Source organism: Varanus komodoensis, unplaced genomic scaffold (genome assembly GCF_004798865.1).
Source record: "Varanus komodoensis strain SLA01 unplaced genomic scaffold, ASM479886v1 scaffold44_3, whole genome shotgun sequence".
Taxonomy (NCBI): Eukaryota; Metazoa; Chordata; class Lepidosauria; order Squamata; family Varanidae; genus Varanus; species Varanus komodoensis.
In genome coordinates, this window is record NW_025336010.1 from 1611828 (window position 1) to 1631149 (window position 19322).

The 19322-nt window shown below is 47.8% G+C and overlaps 1 protein-coding gene across 4 annotated transcripts in view; it reads left to right on the forward strand.

The window, feature by feature from the left end:
- The window catches only part of SPPL3 (signal peptide peptidase like 3), a 109249-nt gene that overhangs the window by 84746 nt on the left and 5181 nt on the right, over positions 1–19322 (forward strand). For 3 of the 4 annotated variants that reach the window (XR_006416111.1, XM_044444419.1, XM_044444420.1), the window contains exons 5-10: positions 2169–2247; positions 3199–3311; positions 17290–17396; positions 18205–18368; positions 18612–18811; positions 19057–19166. Coding sequence is in view for 3 of the 4 variants with exons in the window: in XM_044444419.1 (XP_044300354.1) it covers positions 2169–2247; positions 3199–3311; positions 17290–17396; positions 18205–18368; positions 18612–18811; positions 19057–19166 (773 nt within the window). In the remaining variant the exon portion in view is untranslated. The remainder of the gene's footprint in view (positions 1–2168; positions 2248–3198; positions 3312–17289; positions 17397–18204; positions 18369–18611; positions 18812–19056; positions 19167–19322) is intronic. The other variant, XM_044444421.1, reaches the window with a different exon arrangement.

Sequence of the window (19322 nt, forward strand, 5' to 3'; positions counted from 1 at the left end):
TGGCAGAAAAACTGAAATTTTTGTTTCTTTTTTTTAAGTGTTCTATTCCAGCCTGTTGCTAACTTTTTGTCCAAAATTTAGCTTTAACATTAGCTTTAATATTGTAACTGTTGACTTCCAGTTCAATATTTTGAGAGATATTCCAGTTATGATAAGATGTCATAGAATTGGGGTAGGAAAACTTTCAGTCTACAGGCCATTTTCAGCATTCACTCTAATTTTGCGTGGGATGGAGGATAGAGAGTGTGAGAGAGAGTTGGGCTTGCAGAGAGGGCAGGGAGGGCCTGCTGTACTGTGTGCATCACCCACTTCAGGCTCTGGCTCTGTGCTCCCGGCTGGCTCTTCCTGCTGATCAACAGCTGTTCTGGAGGAAAGCTTCCCCAGTCCTGCCGTGTATATGCTACCTGTATTCTTCTGTGTCTTGCAGTATGTGTGTATTACATCACACACACATGAGCTGCAGTGTGGAGAACACTGGTGACTAACTTTGGGAGGTCAGCTGAACCATTTTCCCTCCCCTGGACTGCTCCGTCATAGGCTACAACACTCAGTCCTGCAAATGCCAAAAATCTTGCTCAAAGGAGCTTTAAAAAAATCAGTAAATATACAACCAATGGAGCTGCTACAGAGAGCCAGAAGAGCCAAAATTCTTCACAAGATAATTTTGGCTTTTTTGTTTCTCTGCAGCAGCTCCAGTGACCATTTTAAAAACATGCTTTTGGCTCTCTTTGAATTTCAAAAGATGACAGCACTAAGGTGCTGTGTCCATCTTGTGCAGTGCAGGGGCTGTGTGCTGCCCAGTCTGCTTTAGTTGATTATATTACTTGCCTTTTTAAAATTGATGCTTTCCCAGGTTTACAGGGTAGCACATTTTGATACAAATTAATTTTGATGAAAGCACTTACAAAGCCACAGACAGTTAGCTTCATCTTAGAGGCTTTTTTTCTGAAATAGGTAGTGCCTTTTCTGTGGTTATGTCTGATATAGTAATGCATCCTATAAAAAACAAAGTGTTGGATTCAGACTTTGTAATACCTATGCTTGGTTCATACATAACAATAAACTTGGTATCCTTTGTTCCCTTGTCCAAGCAGCAAACAGGTCCAAGACTTCCCCTGATTGGGTCCTCAGTGCTCCAGTGGAGGAATGATAAGAACTCAGTCTGCTTTCCTCAGCAGGAGTGAAGACAAGCTGGCCAAGTTCCTTTCACATCTGTTGTGAGGTGGTCCATTTTGCCCTGCTTCCTTCCCACCCTGGTGGAAGAAAACAGACTGAGTAAAGCAGAGGTGACTTGATGCATCTCCTTCCTCCAGTGGAAGAACATCAGGCACTGGGCTGACTCTGCCCTGTTGCTGCACACCCTGCCTTGTCCCCACAATGCGGGAAGGAAGTGGGGTGAGCAATTCCGAAGGGAGCTTGTCCATTTGGGAAGAGCAGCCTCTCCGCCTAGCAAGGATAAATCACATGGCTCAGTGCCCCATGTTTCTGTGTTCTCAATTGGAGGTAACAGAAGGGATCCTGTTGCTTGTGCTTGACAGCACGGGAATGCCATCTGGGAATCCCTTCAGAGGCTGCATGGGCCAGATTGTCCCAGTGGCTGGGGGTTATGACCCTGCCCTCTAAACAGCCCAGAGCTCTGGGTCAAAATGTTTGTGTGTAGGCTGAAAGTTAAAGTGACTAGCACACAGGAAGAAGCCCAAGTGCTGCTTAGCCCCTGAGAAATGTGATTTGCACACTGGTCAAACTGTTAATGTATTTAGGCTTCATTTGCATGAGTAAAGTTTACCCACAGAAATTAGTCTCTTCGTACTACATTTTTGAGCCCCTTACTAAAGTGATGTATTTCAGAAAAGCTTCATAATCAGACCTAAAACATTTTGAAATGATCCTTTGAGTGCTGACTTAAAATATCATTTGTGGCTTGTTCACTCTTTGGGATATACTGGCTTTACAGTTATAATTTAATGATAGTAAATTGCTTGGACTACTAATTTTTAGCAAAATAAAATCCTTTAAAGAAATTAATGTTTAACTTGTGCTGCCTCTAGGGCTATTGATATATCAGTTAATTTTCATACAATCAGTTAATTTTCACTGATTGTATTGTTGTTTTTGAAGCAATGAAATTGGGTATATGTTAACCTTAGTTTCTTTCTCCCTTTTCCTAGTTCTTGCAACAATAGCATTTGCTTTCCTTTTGCTCCCAATGTGCCAGTATTTAACACGACCGTGTTCACCTCAAAACAAGTAAGAAATAAATGTTGCTTTTCCTTCTTTGCAGTACAAAGGTCCTGTTGTTAATTTAACAAGATGGGGTTCTAATACTGAAATTGAGACAATTTGGGTAGCAAGTCCTGCCCTTGCTTTAGAGGCTTCTGTTACAATGTGCAAATAGGAAGAGCACTTTTGTCCCTTAGGCAGAAAAATCCACAGACCTGATAAATCAAGGACAGTGCCTGCTGGGCTAGCTGCATCAAAATGAACAGAGCTTGCACAGTGTGTCTTTTGCGGGGGGTTCCCAGTCAGAAGAGCCCCCGGCAGACTTTACCCTGTGGGCCAGGATGATTTGTCTTCCCATAACTGCCCAGAGGTAACTGCTTTCCCCACACTTTATGGACAGTAGTCTTGCCTGACCATGGCTGTCCCACTCTGCTTAATACAGCAGAATAAAGGGGGGAAATGCCATTCACACACACTTCCTGTTTTTCCTGCCTCTGAATAATATTTTTGTGTTCACTTGATAACAGCCACAACTTTTGCCTGTTCGTAGTACCAGCTGATTATTGTACAATGGATTGTAGTGATAATTTTCTAAACCTCATGGGGCATCTTTAGTGGAAATTTTGACAGGGAAAAATTGGCATGGTTGTACCCACATCATTATCACTGGCCTTCAGATATAGTAGGGACACGGGGCGAGGAAAATGTTCAGTTGGTATGACAGCTGGAGTTCTGAAATAAGTAAACTGTAAAAATGTTCCCCAGTTACCTTGTTCTAGTACCCCCTTTCTAGCCCCCAGCAGAAGGTCCAAGGATGGGCATCTGAAATCATTTGTATCTAATTTTAGGATTGGTAGGGGAGACTCTTTGTTGCCTCTGGTACCTTTCCTGTAACAAAAAAAGCATCGCCATTCTGGCAAATCTTGTGAGATTTTCCCTTCTTCTGAAAGGTCTTAACTTTCTGGTGATGTTTTCCAGGATTTCTTTTGGTTGCTGTGGACGTTTCACTGCTGCTGAGTTGCTCTCCTTCTCTCTCTCTGTCATGCTTGTTCTTATCTGGGTCTTAACCGGACATTGGCTCCTCATGGATGGTAAGTGTTGAATAGGTGAATTGGTGGTGGGGTAAAGATGGTTGATGTAAACTCTTCCTGAAATATTTACTCGAAATGGATATTATGTTCCTTTGGCAATGTGTGTTGTCTAGAGCAATAACTTCCAAATACTGTGGCAAGATAAATGATTTAGGCTGCACTCCCGTTGTCCTCATGCTCCATGAATGTAAGCCTCCAAACGTGCAAGCTCACTTGCATCCTGTACCTTGAATGAGGCACAGTAGTGGTGCTCTCTGCTGCCAGCATGCCTCATATCCTGACTTTTTCCTAGGTGGTTGTTTTTGGCTGTCTAGAAGTGGGAGGGGAAAGTGACTGTGGTGTCAGTAGGAATAAGTGTAAGTCCTCAGACCCAGCCTTCTCCCCTCTGGCACACTCTTTTTTCTGCCTTCCATGGTGCATTTGCCATCTTGTAGTGGCAGCTGGTGCAGTTCTTTCCATGCTGGCTATGAGGGCAGTGGGGCAGGGGCTTGGTCTTTGGCATCCTAGTTCTGAGATTTCAGGATCTCAAGAATTGGGACTATAAATAATCCCAGGACTCCCACCCAGCAGACAGTGTCGAGTTCCCATTGGAACTGAAGATTCTCATGACTCCAAAGGCTCCACCCAGAGAGGAAGCTGCCTGCTATGTCCTTGCTTGATTCCCTGCCCTTTCCTTCAATTTTCTGACTGTGATTCTGCCCTTCTTGGGCACTGGGCAAGAGAGTGACCCACTCTTGGCTGAGGCTGCCTGTTTTGTTTCTGCAGCCGTCCCAGTTCTTCCTCGTGGCCTCTGTGCATCACACATAATGGGTGCTACGCCTGTGCAGTGCCTGTAGCTGGGAAGATTTGAAAGCGTAACGGTTTTGGCGGGAACTCCACGCCCCTCCCCCCCATAGTATAAGAAGTCGGAGTGCCCGCCATTTCCTCAGTCTTCTTGCGACCACCGTTCACTGTGCCTCAAGCCTTTTGACTCTCAGTCTGTAGCTATATTGTTGTATCTTGATCCCTTTTGAACCGTTGCTTTTCTGTTCTCTTAGCTTTCTTGTTAAGATGTCCAAGTTATTCACCCTCTCCATTAGAAGTTTCTTCTAATTCTCCCTTTTTTCCCCGTGTCCCCAGAAAATATTAAAAAAAAAGTTTATTCTCTTCTTACATTGCTTGCCTTTGCTATCTTCTCTTTTCATCTTGATGGCTCAGTGTGCGGCTTTTTGCAAGTGTTCCCAGTGTGGGGCCAAGATGTCCCCTACTGATCCGCACGACCTGTGCTTTCTCTGCCTTGGAGAAGTCACAGGACCTATAAGTGCGGCCATTGCCAGGCCTTCACCAAGCAGGTGCGAAAAAATGTGATCAACTGGCGGCCCAATCCACTGCGCAGCCCTCCTCTTCGGCTGCCCCTCTGCCCTGCCCATCGGCTGATGGAGCTACTCTCCTGGAGGGCAAACGCTCCTCTAAGTCTCCTCACAAACAAAAGGAGAAGAGGTAGCACAGCGGATCTGACAAGTCCTCAGGCCATAAGAAGTCTAAGGAGGACAGGGCAGACAAGACCACCCATAAGACTAAGAAGGCTGACCAGCCCCGTCAGTGTGATTCGGGATCGTCTGCCCCGACGGCTGTGTCACCACTGACACCAACTGGCCCAGCTCTTCAACTGGCTATGCAGGTGAGCCCGCCAGGGTCCCAGCAACAGGTTGCCCCTTCAGTCTTCATCTCACCAGATCGTCTGGAGGCCGCCATACTGGGATCAGTTTCCAACGGATGATGGAATCGCGGAAATTCCCCAACCAGCCACAGCTGACTTCACAGCGATACAAATCTATATATCGAGTTTGAGAACAGGACGTTCCATTTTTCCTGCATCACCCAAAGCTGAACTCGATCTTCATGGAGTCGTCTCAGGGTCACAAGTCAGGAGAACACTCTACTCCTTGCGACAAGGAAGGGTGGAAGATCGACATGATGGCTCGCTGTATTTACTCCGCCACAGGTCTCAGGCTCCGGATCTCCAATTATGAGGTGATGCTGGCTCGCTACCACTATATCCTCATGCAGAAACTGGAGAATATTACAGCGTCGCTCCCGGAACAGCAGCGGGACCTAGCTCGCATCTTCACCAAGGAGGCGATGCAGGTGGCGATTCAACAGCTCTCTACAGCACGACATCATTTCAACTGCGACTCAAGGGCCCTCGTTGGTGCTGTAGCCCTCCGTTGCCATGCCTGGCTCCGGAACTGCAACTTTCTGGATGAAACAAAGTGCCACATTGAGAACATGCCCTTCGACGGTTCGGGCTGTTCAGTGCCAGGACGGACCACAAACTCAAGACCATCCACGAATCCCACGTTACAGCTTGGTGTATGGACGTTCCTAACCGATCCACATGTAAGTGGTCTTGGTCCCACCCCTCTTACCGATATCAACCATACCCTCTGTTCTCTGGCCTGCAGCAGTTCCAGCCTTGTCAGCAGTGCCAAAAACAACCAGCGCAGCACTATCAGCAGAGCCGTCGCCACTCAGATTCTGATAAGCATGAGCGTTGACGGGCTGAGCGAACCTTTTCTTCTCTCCTGAACCCACCCTCCCCTCTTCCTTTTGGGGATCGACTGCAAAGTTGACTCCCCATTTGGGAGCATCACATCTGATCAGTGGGTTTTATCCAACATGGAGCACGGATATAGAATCAAGTTTGATACCATACCCCCATCGGGACCGATCCTATATACGTCTCCGTCATTGGTTCTCAAAGACGAAGGTCAACAGCTTCTTTGTAAAGGAGTGATTTGACAACTCTCACACTCCAAGGGGTTTCACGGTTTCTACTCAAGATATTTTATGGTCCCGAAAAGGGATGGTGGTCTTCGCCCAATATTGGACTTGCATGGCATCAACAGGTTTATCAAAACTAAAAAATTCCAGATGACCACCCTTCAAAACATCCTTTTGTTGCTCAGGAGAGAGGACTGGTTCACTTCCTTGGACTTAAAGGATACTTACTTCCATATTAGCATCCACCCATCTCACAGGCAACTTCTTCGGTTTACGGTCGGTTCCGTTCTGTTTGAATACAATGTTTTACCGTTTGGACTGGCTACTGCTCCAAGGGTCTTCACCAAGTGCTTGACCCCAGTGTGTGCACACCTCCAGCTTCAGGGAATCCAAGTATACTCTTACCTTGATGACTGGTTGATCATCTCCTCGTCTAGAGAAGGCCTTCGATCAGCGATCCAGACTACATGCTCCCTTTGAGATGACTTGGGACTATGTATTAAGTATGAAAAATCATGCCTTGTTCCTTCACAGATCATCGATTTCATTGGAGCCCATCTCGAATCCATGATTGTGAGAGCCTTCCTCCCTCAGGAACAACAGGAGAAGCTTCGTTCATCCATTTGTTGAATCCCCATGAACAGAACTGTTCTTCGTCATGACCTCTGTGCATCACATGTATGGGTGCTGTGCCTGCCCAATGCCTAAGGCCGGAAAGATTAGAAAGCTAACGGTTTTTGGTGGGAAAACTCTGCTCCCCTCCCCCTCAGTACTATATATAGAGTGGAGTGTCCGCCATTTTCTCAGTCTTTTGCGACCGCTGTTCGCTGTGCCTCGTGCCTTTTCTCTCTCTTAGTATTGTTCTCTATTGTTCCTTATTCTTGTTGATCGTTATCCTATATCTCCAAGTTTTCTCTTCCCGTTAGATTATCTGTCTCATTTACTCTTTAGCTATTTAAAAAAAACAAAAAGATTATCTTTCCCTCTTTGCTATCTTCTTTATTCTATTTTCCCTTTTCCGATGGCGCAGCGAGCGGCATTTCGTAAATGTGTCGAGCGCGGGTCTAAGATGTCCCCTGCGGACCCACACAACCTGTGTCTCCTTTACTTAGGCAAGGGGCACAGAACTGATAAGTGTGGCCATTGCCAGGCCTTCACTAAGCAGGCCTGTAAGAATCGGGAGAACTGGCTACGTAAAATGCTCTGGGACCAGGCTTTTATGCAGTCTGACCAGCTGGCTGCAAAACCTGCCTCTGCCTCGGCCGTATCTCCACTGTGCCCATCGGAAGATGGTGCTTCAGCTACGGGGGCTCAACAACCTCCTTCTCCCCCGGTAAACAAAGGGAGAAGAGGAAACATGGCAGCTCGGATAAATCCTCTAGCCACAAGAAGGCTAAAAAGGATAAGGCAGACAAGACGGCCCACAAGGCTAAGAAATCTGACCACGCTAGACACCACGACTTGGGTTCTTCAGTGCACTCGGTCCCGGTGGCCGTGATGGTACCGACCCCATCTGGACCGACCCTGCAGTCTGCCATGCAGGTTACTCCGCTGGGTTCTCCTAGGCGGGTCACACGCTCGGAAAGCGCATCCCCTGAATGACCTGAGGCACCTTTACGCAAGTCGATTTCAGATGAGGGGATTCGCGATTCTCCACCAAGAGTTTGCTCGCCTACACCAATGCCGCCTCCTAGGCCAGCTGTGGAACCGCTTACTTCTCCGTCACGGCACTGATGTTGCTCCTCAGACCGACTTATGGAGGAATGGGACCAACCCCATTATGGCAGTTATCGCACGGGTTGGGAGGATTACCATTCCTTCGCGTTCTATCTGTCGTCACGGGACCATACGTCTCCTCCGGTCCCGAGGGAGGCCCCATCTGCTTCTAGGCACGCGGAGCTGAGACACTCCACATCACCGGGGAACTCTTCCTTCCGCGGACCATACCGCTACAAGACCGACTCGGACGAGTCAGAGGTGAATTCAACCTCTCCAGACATCACAATCACCTCGCAAGGACCAGGATCTCCGGAAGAGCCCTGCATTACCTTTGGTGAATTGATGGCAAGACTTGTTCGGTCACTAGAGATTGAGGCACAACGTGGGGTCGATCCTAGCACCGACAAGTTTTACGACATCGTGAGGGGTGAACAATCGGCTGCCATCGTTCTGCCTTTAATAACTACGCTTCGCCAGGCTATGGTTCAACCTTGGGACCTGCCGGCCCAACCACAGCCCACATCACACCGGTATGAAGCGATGTACCGAGTTCGGGAGCAGGATATATCATTTCTCCTGCACCATCCTAAACCGAACTCAGTAATAGTCAAGTTGTCCCAGGGCAGAGAGTCGAGGGGTCACACAGCTCCTAGGGACAAAGAAGGAAGAAAAATGGATATGCTGGCATGCCAAGTCTATGCGGCCTCTGGACTTGGCCTTCGTATTTCTAATTACGAGGCAACGCTGGCCAGATATCAATATGTCATAATGCAAAAGCTGGACATCGCCGCTTCTTTGCCGGACCAACAGAGAGACTTGGCTAAAGTTTTCATCAAGGAAGCCATGCAGGCCGCTATTCAACAGCTATCTACAGCAAGGCACCATGTCGACACCAATTCCAGGGCTCTGGTTGGTGCCATCTCTCTCCGCCGGCATGCATGGTTCCGGAGTTGTAACTTTCTGGAGGAAATGAAACGGCGTATTGAAGAGATGCCATTTGATGACTCGGGATTATTCCACGTGAGGACAGACCACAAATTAAAGTCTATCCATGAGTCCCGGCTGACAGCTCAACGAATGGAACTTCCGACCCAGCCAAGACGTAAGTGGTCCTGGTCTCGCCCATCTCACTGATAGCAGTTTCCACCCAGGCAACAATTCCAACAGCACCAGCAGCGTCAGAAGCAACAGCCACAGCAACGATTCCAGCTGGGCCGTCACCGCTTTGACAAGTGTCGGCGCTGACGGGCCCGGCGAACCTCTCCTCTCCTCCGATACCAACCCTTCCCTCTCCCATTTGGGGACCGGCTGCAAAGCCGACTCCCCATTTGGGAGTCCATCACATCTGATCGGTGGGTTTTATCCATCATTCAGCTTGGATACAGAATAGAATTCGACATTGTTCCTCCATCAGGGCCAATCCGATTTACACCACGCTCGCCAGTGTTAGTAGATGAAGTTCGCCAACTACTTCGTAAAGCAGCGATTCGACAGCTCTCTTGTTCTGAGGGACTTCACGGATTCTATTCAAGATATTTTACAGTCCCTAAATGGGATGGTGGTCTCTGTCCAATCCTGGACTTATGAGATATTAATAGGTTTATCAAGCCTCAGAAATTTTGGATGACTACCCTTCAAAATATCCTTCCATTGCTGAGGAGAGAGGATTGGTTCGCCTCCCTGGACTTGAGAGATGCCTACTTTCATATTTCTATCCATCCTTGTCATAGGCGTCTCTTATGCTTCACTGTTGGTTCCGACATATTTGAATTGAATGTCCTTCCATTTGGATTAGCCACCACTCCACGAGTCTTCACTAAATGCATTGCTCCAGTGTGCGCGCACCTTCGGCTTCAGGGTATCCAAGTATACCCTTACCTAGACAACTGGCTAATAGTTGCCCAGACTCTGGAAGGCCTTCTCTCTGCCGTTGATACAACTTGTACTTTGCTGGACAATTTAGGACTGTGTATTAATCGTGAAAAATCGTCCCTTGTTCCCACGCAGGTGATCGACTTTATTGGAGCTCATCTCAATTCCACCCTAGCAAGAGCATTTCTTCCTCTGGCTCGTCAATACAATCTTTGCACATGGATTCATCGAATTCGACGAGACAGCACCGTACCAGAATGTTTCATCCACGGTGGGATTCGCCCAGCAAACCAATCTGACTCCCACTATCTGTTCTACGCACATTGACATGGTGGACAGTACCAGACAACCTGAATGTGGGTGTTCCATTCTGACCGCCTCATCTAACCCTGACTCTTTATACCGATGCATCATTGATCGGTTGGGGTGCTGTATGTGCAGGACTTCGAACTCAGGGCACTTGGGATCGACAGGAATCAGCCAGGCACAAACTATCTCGAACTGCTGGCTATCTTCAAAGCTCTTCGATCCTTCGAGGATACTGTTCAGCGACACATGGTTCAGATTGCATCCGACAGCATAATCACTGTGTTCTATGTGAACAAACAGGGCGGGACAAAACCTGCTACCCTGGCTCAGCTGTCGATGAAGATTTGGGACTGGTGCATCCTGAGGGACGTAACTCTTCTGGCGGTTAATCTAGCTGGTACCGACAACAAGGAAGCAGACATGTTGAGCAGGCAAATGTTGATGACTCACGAGTGGGAGTTAGATCGACAGATTTGCAATCAGCTTTTCCGACGTTGGGGACATCCAGACATGGACTTGTTCGCTACCCACGAGAACAGGGTATGCGAAATGTTCTGCTCCAGAGCAGGCATCGGACCGGGGTCAGCAGGGGACGCCCTTTTGATCCCATGGTCCAACATCAATTTTTACGCTTTTCCTCCGATTCCACTTTTAACGAAAGTCGTATCGAAGATTATCCACAACAACACCATGGGAATCTTGATCACACCCTGGTGGCCCCATCAAGTGTGGTTCTCTGCCCTCCTCCGACTGTCAGACAACACCTTTCTCCGTCTACCATTGATACCTCATTTGATACCGCAGCAAGACGGAGCTGTTTGTCACCCGGACCTGACTTCTTTGAGCCTCACGGCTTGGCGAATTTGATGACCCTCGATACTGAGTTGGTACCGACAATGACTTGTGCACCCGGAACTTCCACCTTTGGAACTGAGACGTTGTTCACTCCCTTGGATTCAACAGAATTTGCCTCGGATCGAGCATTCTTGATCCAGATATTCAGAGAATTCTCGAATCTGCGCTAAGACCGTCAATGTGGAGATTTTATGCGGCAAAGTGGCATCGATTCTCATCTTTCGCTGAATCCCATTCATTTGCTCCTGAATTGGCTTCTATCGAGAATATACTACAGTTTCTTTTAGAGCTGCATCATTCAGGACTTAAGCCTTCATTCATAAAGGTTTACACAGCTGCGATTTCTCATTACCGTGGTGCAGTGCAAGGTTCATCAGTTTTTTCACAACTAATTGTTAGAAGATTCATCAAAGGACTGCAGAATCTTCATCCATCAATTCACCCTGTCATGCCTACTTGGAGTCTCTCAGTTGTACTTCAAGCACTTACCAGAGCTCCATTTGAACCTCTGGCAACTATTGACTTACGTCTCGTATCCTGGAAGACAGCCTTTCTCGTAGCCGTCACATCGGCTCAGAGAGCTAGTGAACTTGGTGCTCTTTGAGTAGATCCGCCTTATTTGAATTTCCACAAAGAGAAGGTGGTTCTTCGAATGGATTCGATGTTTTTACATAAAGTAGTCACTCTGTTCCATATGAATCAGGAAATCGTTTTACCTGCCTTCTTTCCATCACCATCGAACCCGATTGAAAGATTCCTGCATACCCTCGATGTGCGCATTGCTTAGCATTCTGCAGATAGTGTACAGAGTCTTTTCGACGTTCTAACCGACTCTTCGCAGAGACTTTCAAAATGGATTGTGCAAACTATTGTATTGGCATATCAACTTGCTAAGATAGACTTACCTGTCGTTCCAAGGGGTCACTCCACGAGTGCAGTAGCAGCTTCCTCTGCCTTTGCCTTAGCAGCTTCCTCTGCCGTGGGAATCCCAATTCAGGACATCTGTAAAGCTGCAACTTGGGCTGCTCCGTGCACTTTTGCCAGGCATTATCACCTTGGTGTGCGTGCCAGACAGGATAGTTCCTTTGGTAGGGCAGTCCTCTCTGCCATCCTTCAATGACGGCACCGCCCTCCTCCGAGTCTGGTAAGCTTGCTAATCACCCATATGTGTGATGCACAGAGGCGACGACAAAGAAAAACAGGTTGCTTACCTGTAACTGATGTTCTTCAAGTGGCCATCTGTGCATTCACACAACCCACCCGCCAGCCCCTCTCGGTGTAGGTGAGTGGATTCTTTCTGTTGGTACCATGTCTTATTGATAGTCATGGTCTCCAATGAAGTTATTGTAATATGTCTCTCTCCCGAGAGGGGGTGAACGTTCGGTCTTAGAAAATGAGAAATGGCTGACACTCCACTCTATATATAGTATTGAAGGGGAGGGGAGCAGAGTTTTCCCACCAAAAACCGTTAGCTTTCTAATCTTTCTGGCCTTAGGCACTGCGCAGGCGCAGCACCCATATGTGTGAATGCACAGATGGCCACTCGAAGAACATCAGTTACAGGTAAGCAACCTGCTTTTCGAGCACTGTCTATGCAGAAGCTCCTTGGACACATGGCTTCCATGGTCTCTGTGATTCCATATGCCAGACTACGGATGAGGCCCCTCCAACTCTGGTTCAATGGCCTCTTCCACCTACAACGAGACTCACCACACCGACCTCTTCATCTCCCAGCCTCCGTTCTTCGGACTCTGTCATGGTGGACTGTGCAAAGCAATTTATCTGTTGGAATCCTGTTCTATCCACCTCATCCAGCATTGACTCTATTCACCGATGCCTCCCTCATGGGTTGGGGAGCTCTGTGTGCTGGTCTTCGCACTCAGGGCACTTGGGAGAACCACGAGGCTGCCAGACACATCAACTATCTAGAGCTTCTGGCAGTCTTCAAGGCCCCTCGGTCATTCAAGAATACCCTTCAGTGCTGAATCTTCCAAGTGGCCTCCAGCAACATTGTGGCTGTGTTCTGTATCAACAAACAGGGCGGAACGAAGTCTGCCTCCCTCGCTCATCTAGCATTGGGACTTTGGGACTGGTGCATCCCGAGAGAAATTACCCTTCTTGCCGTTCACCTCACTGGCACCGACAACAAGGAGGCAGATGCCCCCAGCAGACAAATGTTGATGACTCATGAATGGGAGTTGGATTGTCAAGTCTGTCATCACCTTTTTCAGACACGGGGCCCTCTAGACATAGACCTATTTGCCGCGCACATGAATGCTGTCTGCAAAGCCTACTGTTCCTGAGCAGGATTGGTCCCATCTCAAGACGGGGCGCTCTGACGATTCCATGGACGAACACATTCTTTTACGCGTTCCCTCCGATACCGCTCATTACAAGAACTCTTGCGAAGATTACCTTCGATGAGGCTTGGGGAATTCTCATCACTCCCTGGTAGCCTCGCCAACCATGGTTTCCTACTGTTCTCTGTCTGTCAGACAACACCTTTCAGCGACTGCCTTGCATACCTCATAGACTCAGCAAAATGGGGCAGTACAGCACCCGGACCTTCATTCGCTCAATCTGGCAGCCTGGCTCTTTCGATAGGTCCTACTACTTCCTTGGTACCAACAGTAATGTCAGATTTGACACCGGCTCAGCAGTGTTCGGATACAACAGTTCACCCTTCCTCGATACCAATGGTTACTCCATCGGACTCGAGCGCTCTCCATCCTGATATTCAGTTCATTTTCCAGTCTGCTCTAAGACCTATGACTCATTGCTCGTACATGGCTAAATGGAAGCATTTTACATCTTTTGCTGAAACCAACCATTTTATTGCCCATTCAGCTTCTATTGAGAATGTTCTTCAATTTCTATTATCCTTACACCAGACGGGACTTAAACCTTCGTCCATTAAAGTTTACATCGCTGCAATTTCTCACTACTGTGGCCAGGTGGCTGGCTTATTCTCTATTCTCTAACGTCATTATTCAGCAGCTAAACACATTTCAACTGTGATGGGATGATGGGAGCAGTAGCAATCCACTGCCACGCCTTGCTGGAGCGATCTAACTCCATGCCCAGGACACATAAGCCCGCACAGAGGACATGCCCTTTAATGGAGAGGGCCTCTTCAACACATACAGATGAAAATATGGACTCCCTGCACAAAACCCGGACCACCGCCAGACATATGGGTTTGTTCACCAACTGCAGCAGCATAAGTGGCAAGTACCCTCTCTGGGCACCAGCCATCGCTCCTTCCCTTCCCTGACTTCCTGTTTAGGTCATGGATGGCGCCTCTACTCAAGAGGAGCCATCCATTCCCAGCCCCACCAAAGGCTCCCACCAAAATGCCAAGACACCAGGTGCAGGCACTGATATGCAGCCGCCTCACTAACCCCACCACCGCCTAATAACGTCACTGACCAGATAGTACAATTCCTCCCAGCATGGGAGACAACGGTATCTGACTCCTGGGTCCTATTTATAGTGCACTGAGGGTACAGGTTCAAGTTTGATGCCCTCCCATCCCTACTCCACATTAAAACCACTTTGTCCTCACCAGCACTGCTATCCAGGGAAGCAGTAGAACAAGTCTTCATGGACCTGCACTGGGGTCCCTACTCTCAGTACTTTACCTAAATGGGATGGGGGTGCAAACTGATCCTTGACCTCGGAGACATCAACTATTTCATTTTTCCTAAGAGGTTCAGGATGACCACTCTGCCGGGCACCCTCTCCCCCCCTGCTTAGGCAGAGGGACTGTTTTGCTTTCATCAGCGTCAAAGATGCCTGTTTTCGTATCACTGTCAGTCAGGCCAAAGTACTTCCTTCACTTCCAGATTAGGCAGGAGACCTTCCAGTTTTCAAATGTCCTCCCCTTTGGACTTGCCACTGCACCCCAAGTCTTTACTAAGTGTATGGCGGTGGTCTGTGCCCACCTTAGGCTCCAAGGCATTCAGGTCTTCCCATACCTAGATGACTGGCTCCTGGCAGCCCTTGCAAGTGGTACACCCCACAAATACACTTCTGCAGGATCTGGGTCTCTTTATTAATCACAATAAGTCTGCTCTTTCTTCTACCCAGTCCATCCTCTTCACAGGGGCATTCCTCCCACAACCAAGAAGTCACCAGGTAGCAGTGTTGATGTTTCCCCCGGTGGCCCCCATTCCCCCCCCCCAGGCCAATTTTGACAGGTACCTGATTCCTCCCTATATGGGAAGAGATTACATCAGACTCCTGGGTTTTGTCCACCGTGGAGCAGGGCTGCAGGATCACATTTGATACCCTTTCACCCTTTGGTTTTGTCAGGACCCTCCCTCCTTCCCCAACATTGCTGTTGGAAAAAGAGGAAGGAGCCATAGAGAGCAACACGACCATGATGGGGGTTCTGTGCCTGCTATTTCACAGTTTGGAAATGGGATGGGCGACTCAAACCGATCCTTGACCTCAGAGGCATCAGCAAGTTCATTACACTCAGGAAATTCAGAATGACCTTCCTGCACAACATTCTCCCTTACTCTGGCAGGGAGACTGGTTTGCTTCCATTGACCTCAAAGACACCACTTCCTCATTACCATCAACCATGCTTGTAGACGTTTCCTCTGCTGCCAGATCGTGGAAGAAAACTTGCAGTTCTCTGTTCTCTGTGTTCTCCAAACAGTTTCATTACAAATTGACAAGGAGCTGATAATCTTAGAATGGTTGCTGATCTGACTGCATTAAAGGAGTATAGAGCTGACACAGCTGCTATTGTCTCCAAATGTGGAGAAGGCCTTCAATAAAATTTACTGGAAACTTATCTCTGCTACATTGAGAAATGTTGGTTTTTCTTCAGAAATTCAGAAATAGGTCAAATGTTTGTATGAAACTCCTAGAGCCAGAGTTAGGACCAATGAAGTCTTGCCTGAGTTTCTTCATGAGAGAGGTACGGTGATGTTTGATTTATGTTTGGAACCCTTGGTGTGTGCTTCTGAACAAAATCCTAGTAATCCTGGATTTGTGCAGAATGAGTTAGAATATAAACTTATGTTCTATGCTTCTAATTCAGGCAACGTGTGAAAGGGTACTCCGAGCTGGGTTTTCACCTGGCAGGGGAAGCCCTGAATCCTTTGCATGCCTGCATTCTAGCCCTACTTGGGAGGGGTGAAGAGTTCTGTGACTTTTTAAAGCTTTTTAAAACATGGCGTTCCAGACACTCAGGGACTAATGGCAGATTTATGCTGGTGTTCATGCTGGTGTTTCAGGGAGTTTCTGGGATTTGTTGTTGGCAGATAAGCAAGCCCCATGTTACCTGCAGTCAGAGCTTTCCATTTCAACAGTGGCTTGAGCTGCCCTGAGTTTCAGAAACAATCAAATAGGAAAACTTCAACTACTCTCTCAGCCATACTAGAATCCTTGCAGAGTGTGCTTTTCATGGTGATGTACCCTTTATGTACTTCTGGATGCAGAGGATGCTGTTTCACTGCTGCCATTGTTGCTCACTGCTTCCTGTGTGACATCTGCAAATCAAAGGGGGGCAGGAATAGCTGGAGCAGAGGCAAGACATGCCCTCAGGGGACCAATGGGGGGGGGGAGGCTGCTGATGTGACAAGGGAACAGCAGAGGGGGGTCTGCTTCTCCTTTGGGGGCTTCGGGGGCTGTGGATACAGATTCTTAGTCTGAGGAAGAGGTGGGGCCAGGTCCAGAGATTAACTAATCTTTTCTGAGAGCCACTGCAGTTTCCAGTGCTATGGCAAATTTAGTGAGCATGCTAATTGGGAAGGGGGCGGACCTAATGTCATTAGCCCAAAGATACAACATCAGGTTAAGAAGCAGACCAGTTGAGGCACCCCTGGTACTCCAAGTGCTTGGCCCATAAGCAGGAGGACCCTGTTTGAAAATGTAGATGAAATAATCTCCCATTGTTTCTTTAAATGTGTGATTATTTAAGCCACAGGAGTTTATTTAAGTAAGCAGGAGCTGTGTGGATAATATATAGGTTTAGAGTCTGTGTGAGTTTAAAGTCTAAGAAACAAATAGTAATTAAATCATAGCAGACAAGAGGCACTGGTTGCAGTGATCACCACTGGACACAGCTTGGCATGTCATCTGAGCCTGGGCAGCATGGCTTGTAGGAGAGGCAAACAACCTTCCAGCAACCCTACAACAAACCATAGACCATGGTTTAATTAAAGCACAGTGGCTCACTTTGATTGTGCAAACCAGGTCACTGGCAACTTTCTCCGATTATAAACTTGGAGCTTTAATACCAGGAAGTATTGCCACTCTGGGGTGTCTTGGGTACAGTAGTTATGTGTCTGCATTTAGTATTATTGTTAGTAGTGGTACTTTTTACCATCCAGTTTTTCTATACCAAAACTCTGAGCAGTTCACTATAGCCCAGAGATAGGTTTGATGACCAGCATTTGCAGCTTTGCACAGCAGTCCAATTGTTTGTTTCCTTTCTGTTTTGTAGCCCTGGCAATGGGCCTGTGCGTTGCAATGATCGCCTTTGTCCGGTTACCAAGCCTCAAGGTTTCTTGCCTGCTCCTCTCGGGGCTCTTAATTTATGATGTCTTCTGGGTGAGTTTCTGCTTTCTTTAATACTCTTATTACCAGGTGCAAAGATTTCTTCTGACCTTGCAGATGGAGCTACCATATTCATTACTTTCTGGCATCGTGAAATACAGTCACCTGGGTGATCACTCAACCCATGGTATGCCTTATAAAAGGGTTCTTCCTCATATGAAATAAACGTGCATCACTTTTTTTTCCTTTTTGGTATCATTCCCCATGACCTGCTCAAGTTCAGCTTGGGAAACAGGCTTGTGAAAATCCCAGGCTCTTTATATGGGTGGAGAATAGGCACCTTGGAGTACCTTGGCCTGATGCAGGGGCCTTACAGGCATCTGGAGGGATGTGTGTGTTTGTTGAGCCTGTTTATGTACTACCAAAAAGTTCTTGAAGTGGTTTCCATAGCAAATGGGGAACAATCAAAGCATTTACATCCATTCTCATTCTAAAGTTCCCATTGTTTGATTGCTAGCCTTATTTATGTCTTGAAGACCACACTGGCAGATGGTCATGACTGCTCCTGCTTCTCCAAACTTTTGGTGGAGAAAACTGTTGAAACTTCTAGAGCCATTAGTGTCAGAAAAAAACTCTTGTCTGGGGCTCAAGTTACTCCTGCTTTCTCAGGCTTGCAGTAGCCACAGCCTGACAAAATGGGAGCAACTGGAGAACCAGCAGAGAGGCCCTGGCTGTCAGCTACTTGCCTGTTTGGCCTTCATGACTCCTGTGTTTCAGCATGTACTTGCCATAGACCCCCAGGCTGGATGACAAGAAAACATAATAGCTCTTGAAGCGCCCTTCCCACTTGCTTCTCTTGCAGGTCTTCTTTTCTGCCTATATATTCAATAGCAATGTTATGGTGAAAGTGGCCACACAACCTGCTGATAATCCTCTGGACGTTTTATCCCGGAAGCTTCACCTCGGACCAAACGTAGGTCGTGACGTCCCCCGCTTATCACTTCCTGGAAAACTTGTATTTCCAAGGTAGGATTAGGTTTTTTTGCCCCATATCCTTCACTGGAGGCATCTTTATTGCTCCCCTTGAGAAATGTTGTTGCTGTTGAAAACAGAGGCTGAGACTCTTTGGGGCACCATGAAGGGGTTACCCCTCTTGCCAGCTTGGAAGCTTGTTTCTCCTCCATCAAGTAGCCAGGCCAGCAGTCTCCACTGAATGGGTTGCTGCAGTGGATGCAAGATCCATTATCAATGGGGCTCCTTGTTTTTCAGTTCCACAGGCAGCCACTTCTCCATGCTGGGAATTGGAGACATTGTGATGCCAGGCCTCTTGCTCTGCTTTGTCCTGCGTTACGACAACTACAAGAAACAAGCCAACAGTGATTCCTGTGGTGCCGCAGGGCCAGGGAACATCTCTGGCCGCATGCAAAAAGTCTCCTACTTTCACTGCACACTCATTGGATACTTTGTAGGTAAGGGGAAAGGAAAAGCACAGAAGTGGCTAAAAGTCACAGTTCAGGTAATGTCAGTGTGTGCTGCATCTCTCAGCGTGCCCGTTAAGAGGGAATGAAAAGTGGACCATCAGCAGACTTGGCCAGAGCGCCCAGGTGCTTTTACGCCCTGCTCAGGTGCTGATGTCTTCAGTTCCTTTTGTCTGAGGAGTAACATGGCCTGCTGGGCAGGTGCTCACACTGTGTTGCCTGCTGTTATCTTGCAGGGCTCCTAACAGCAACGGTTGCGTCGCGCATTCACCGGGCAGCCCAACCTGCACTGCTCTACCTGGTGCCATTCACCTTATTGCCACTCCTCACTATGGCCTATTTAAAGGTAAGATTGGTGGGAATTAAGTTGGTGAGCAGCTGCTGACACACCCACCTGGGGCCAGACCCAATGGGGCATGAATTCGCCTTGGGGTACAAATGAACACTCCAAGCATCGTTTGCATGGCACGTAATTTGGATTATGAAGTGCAGTCTCCAAGGG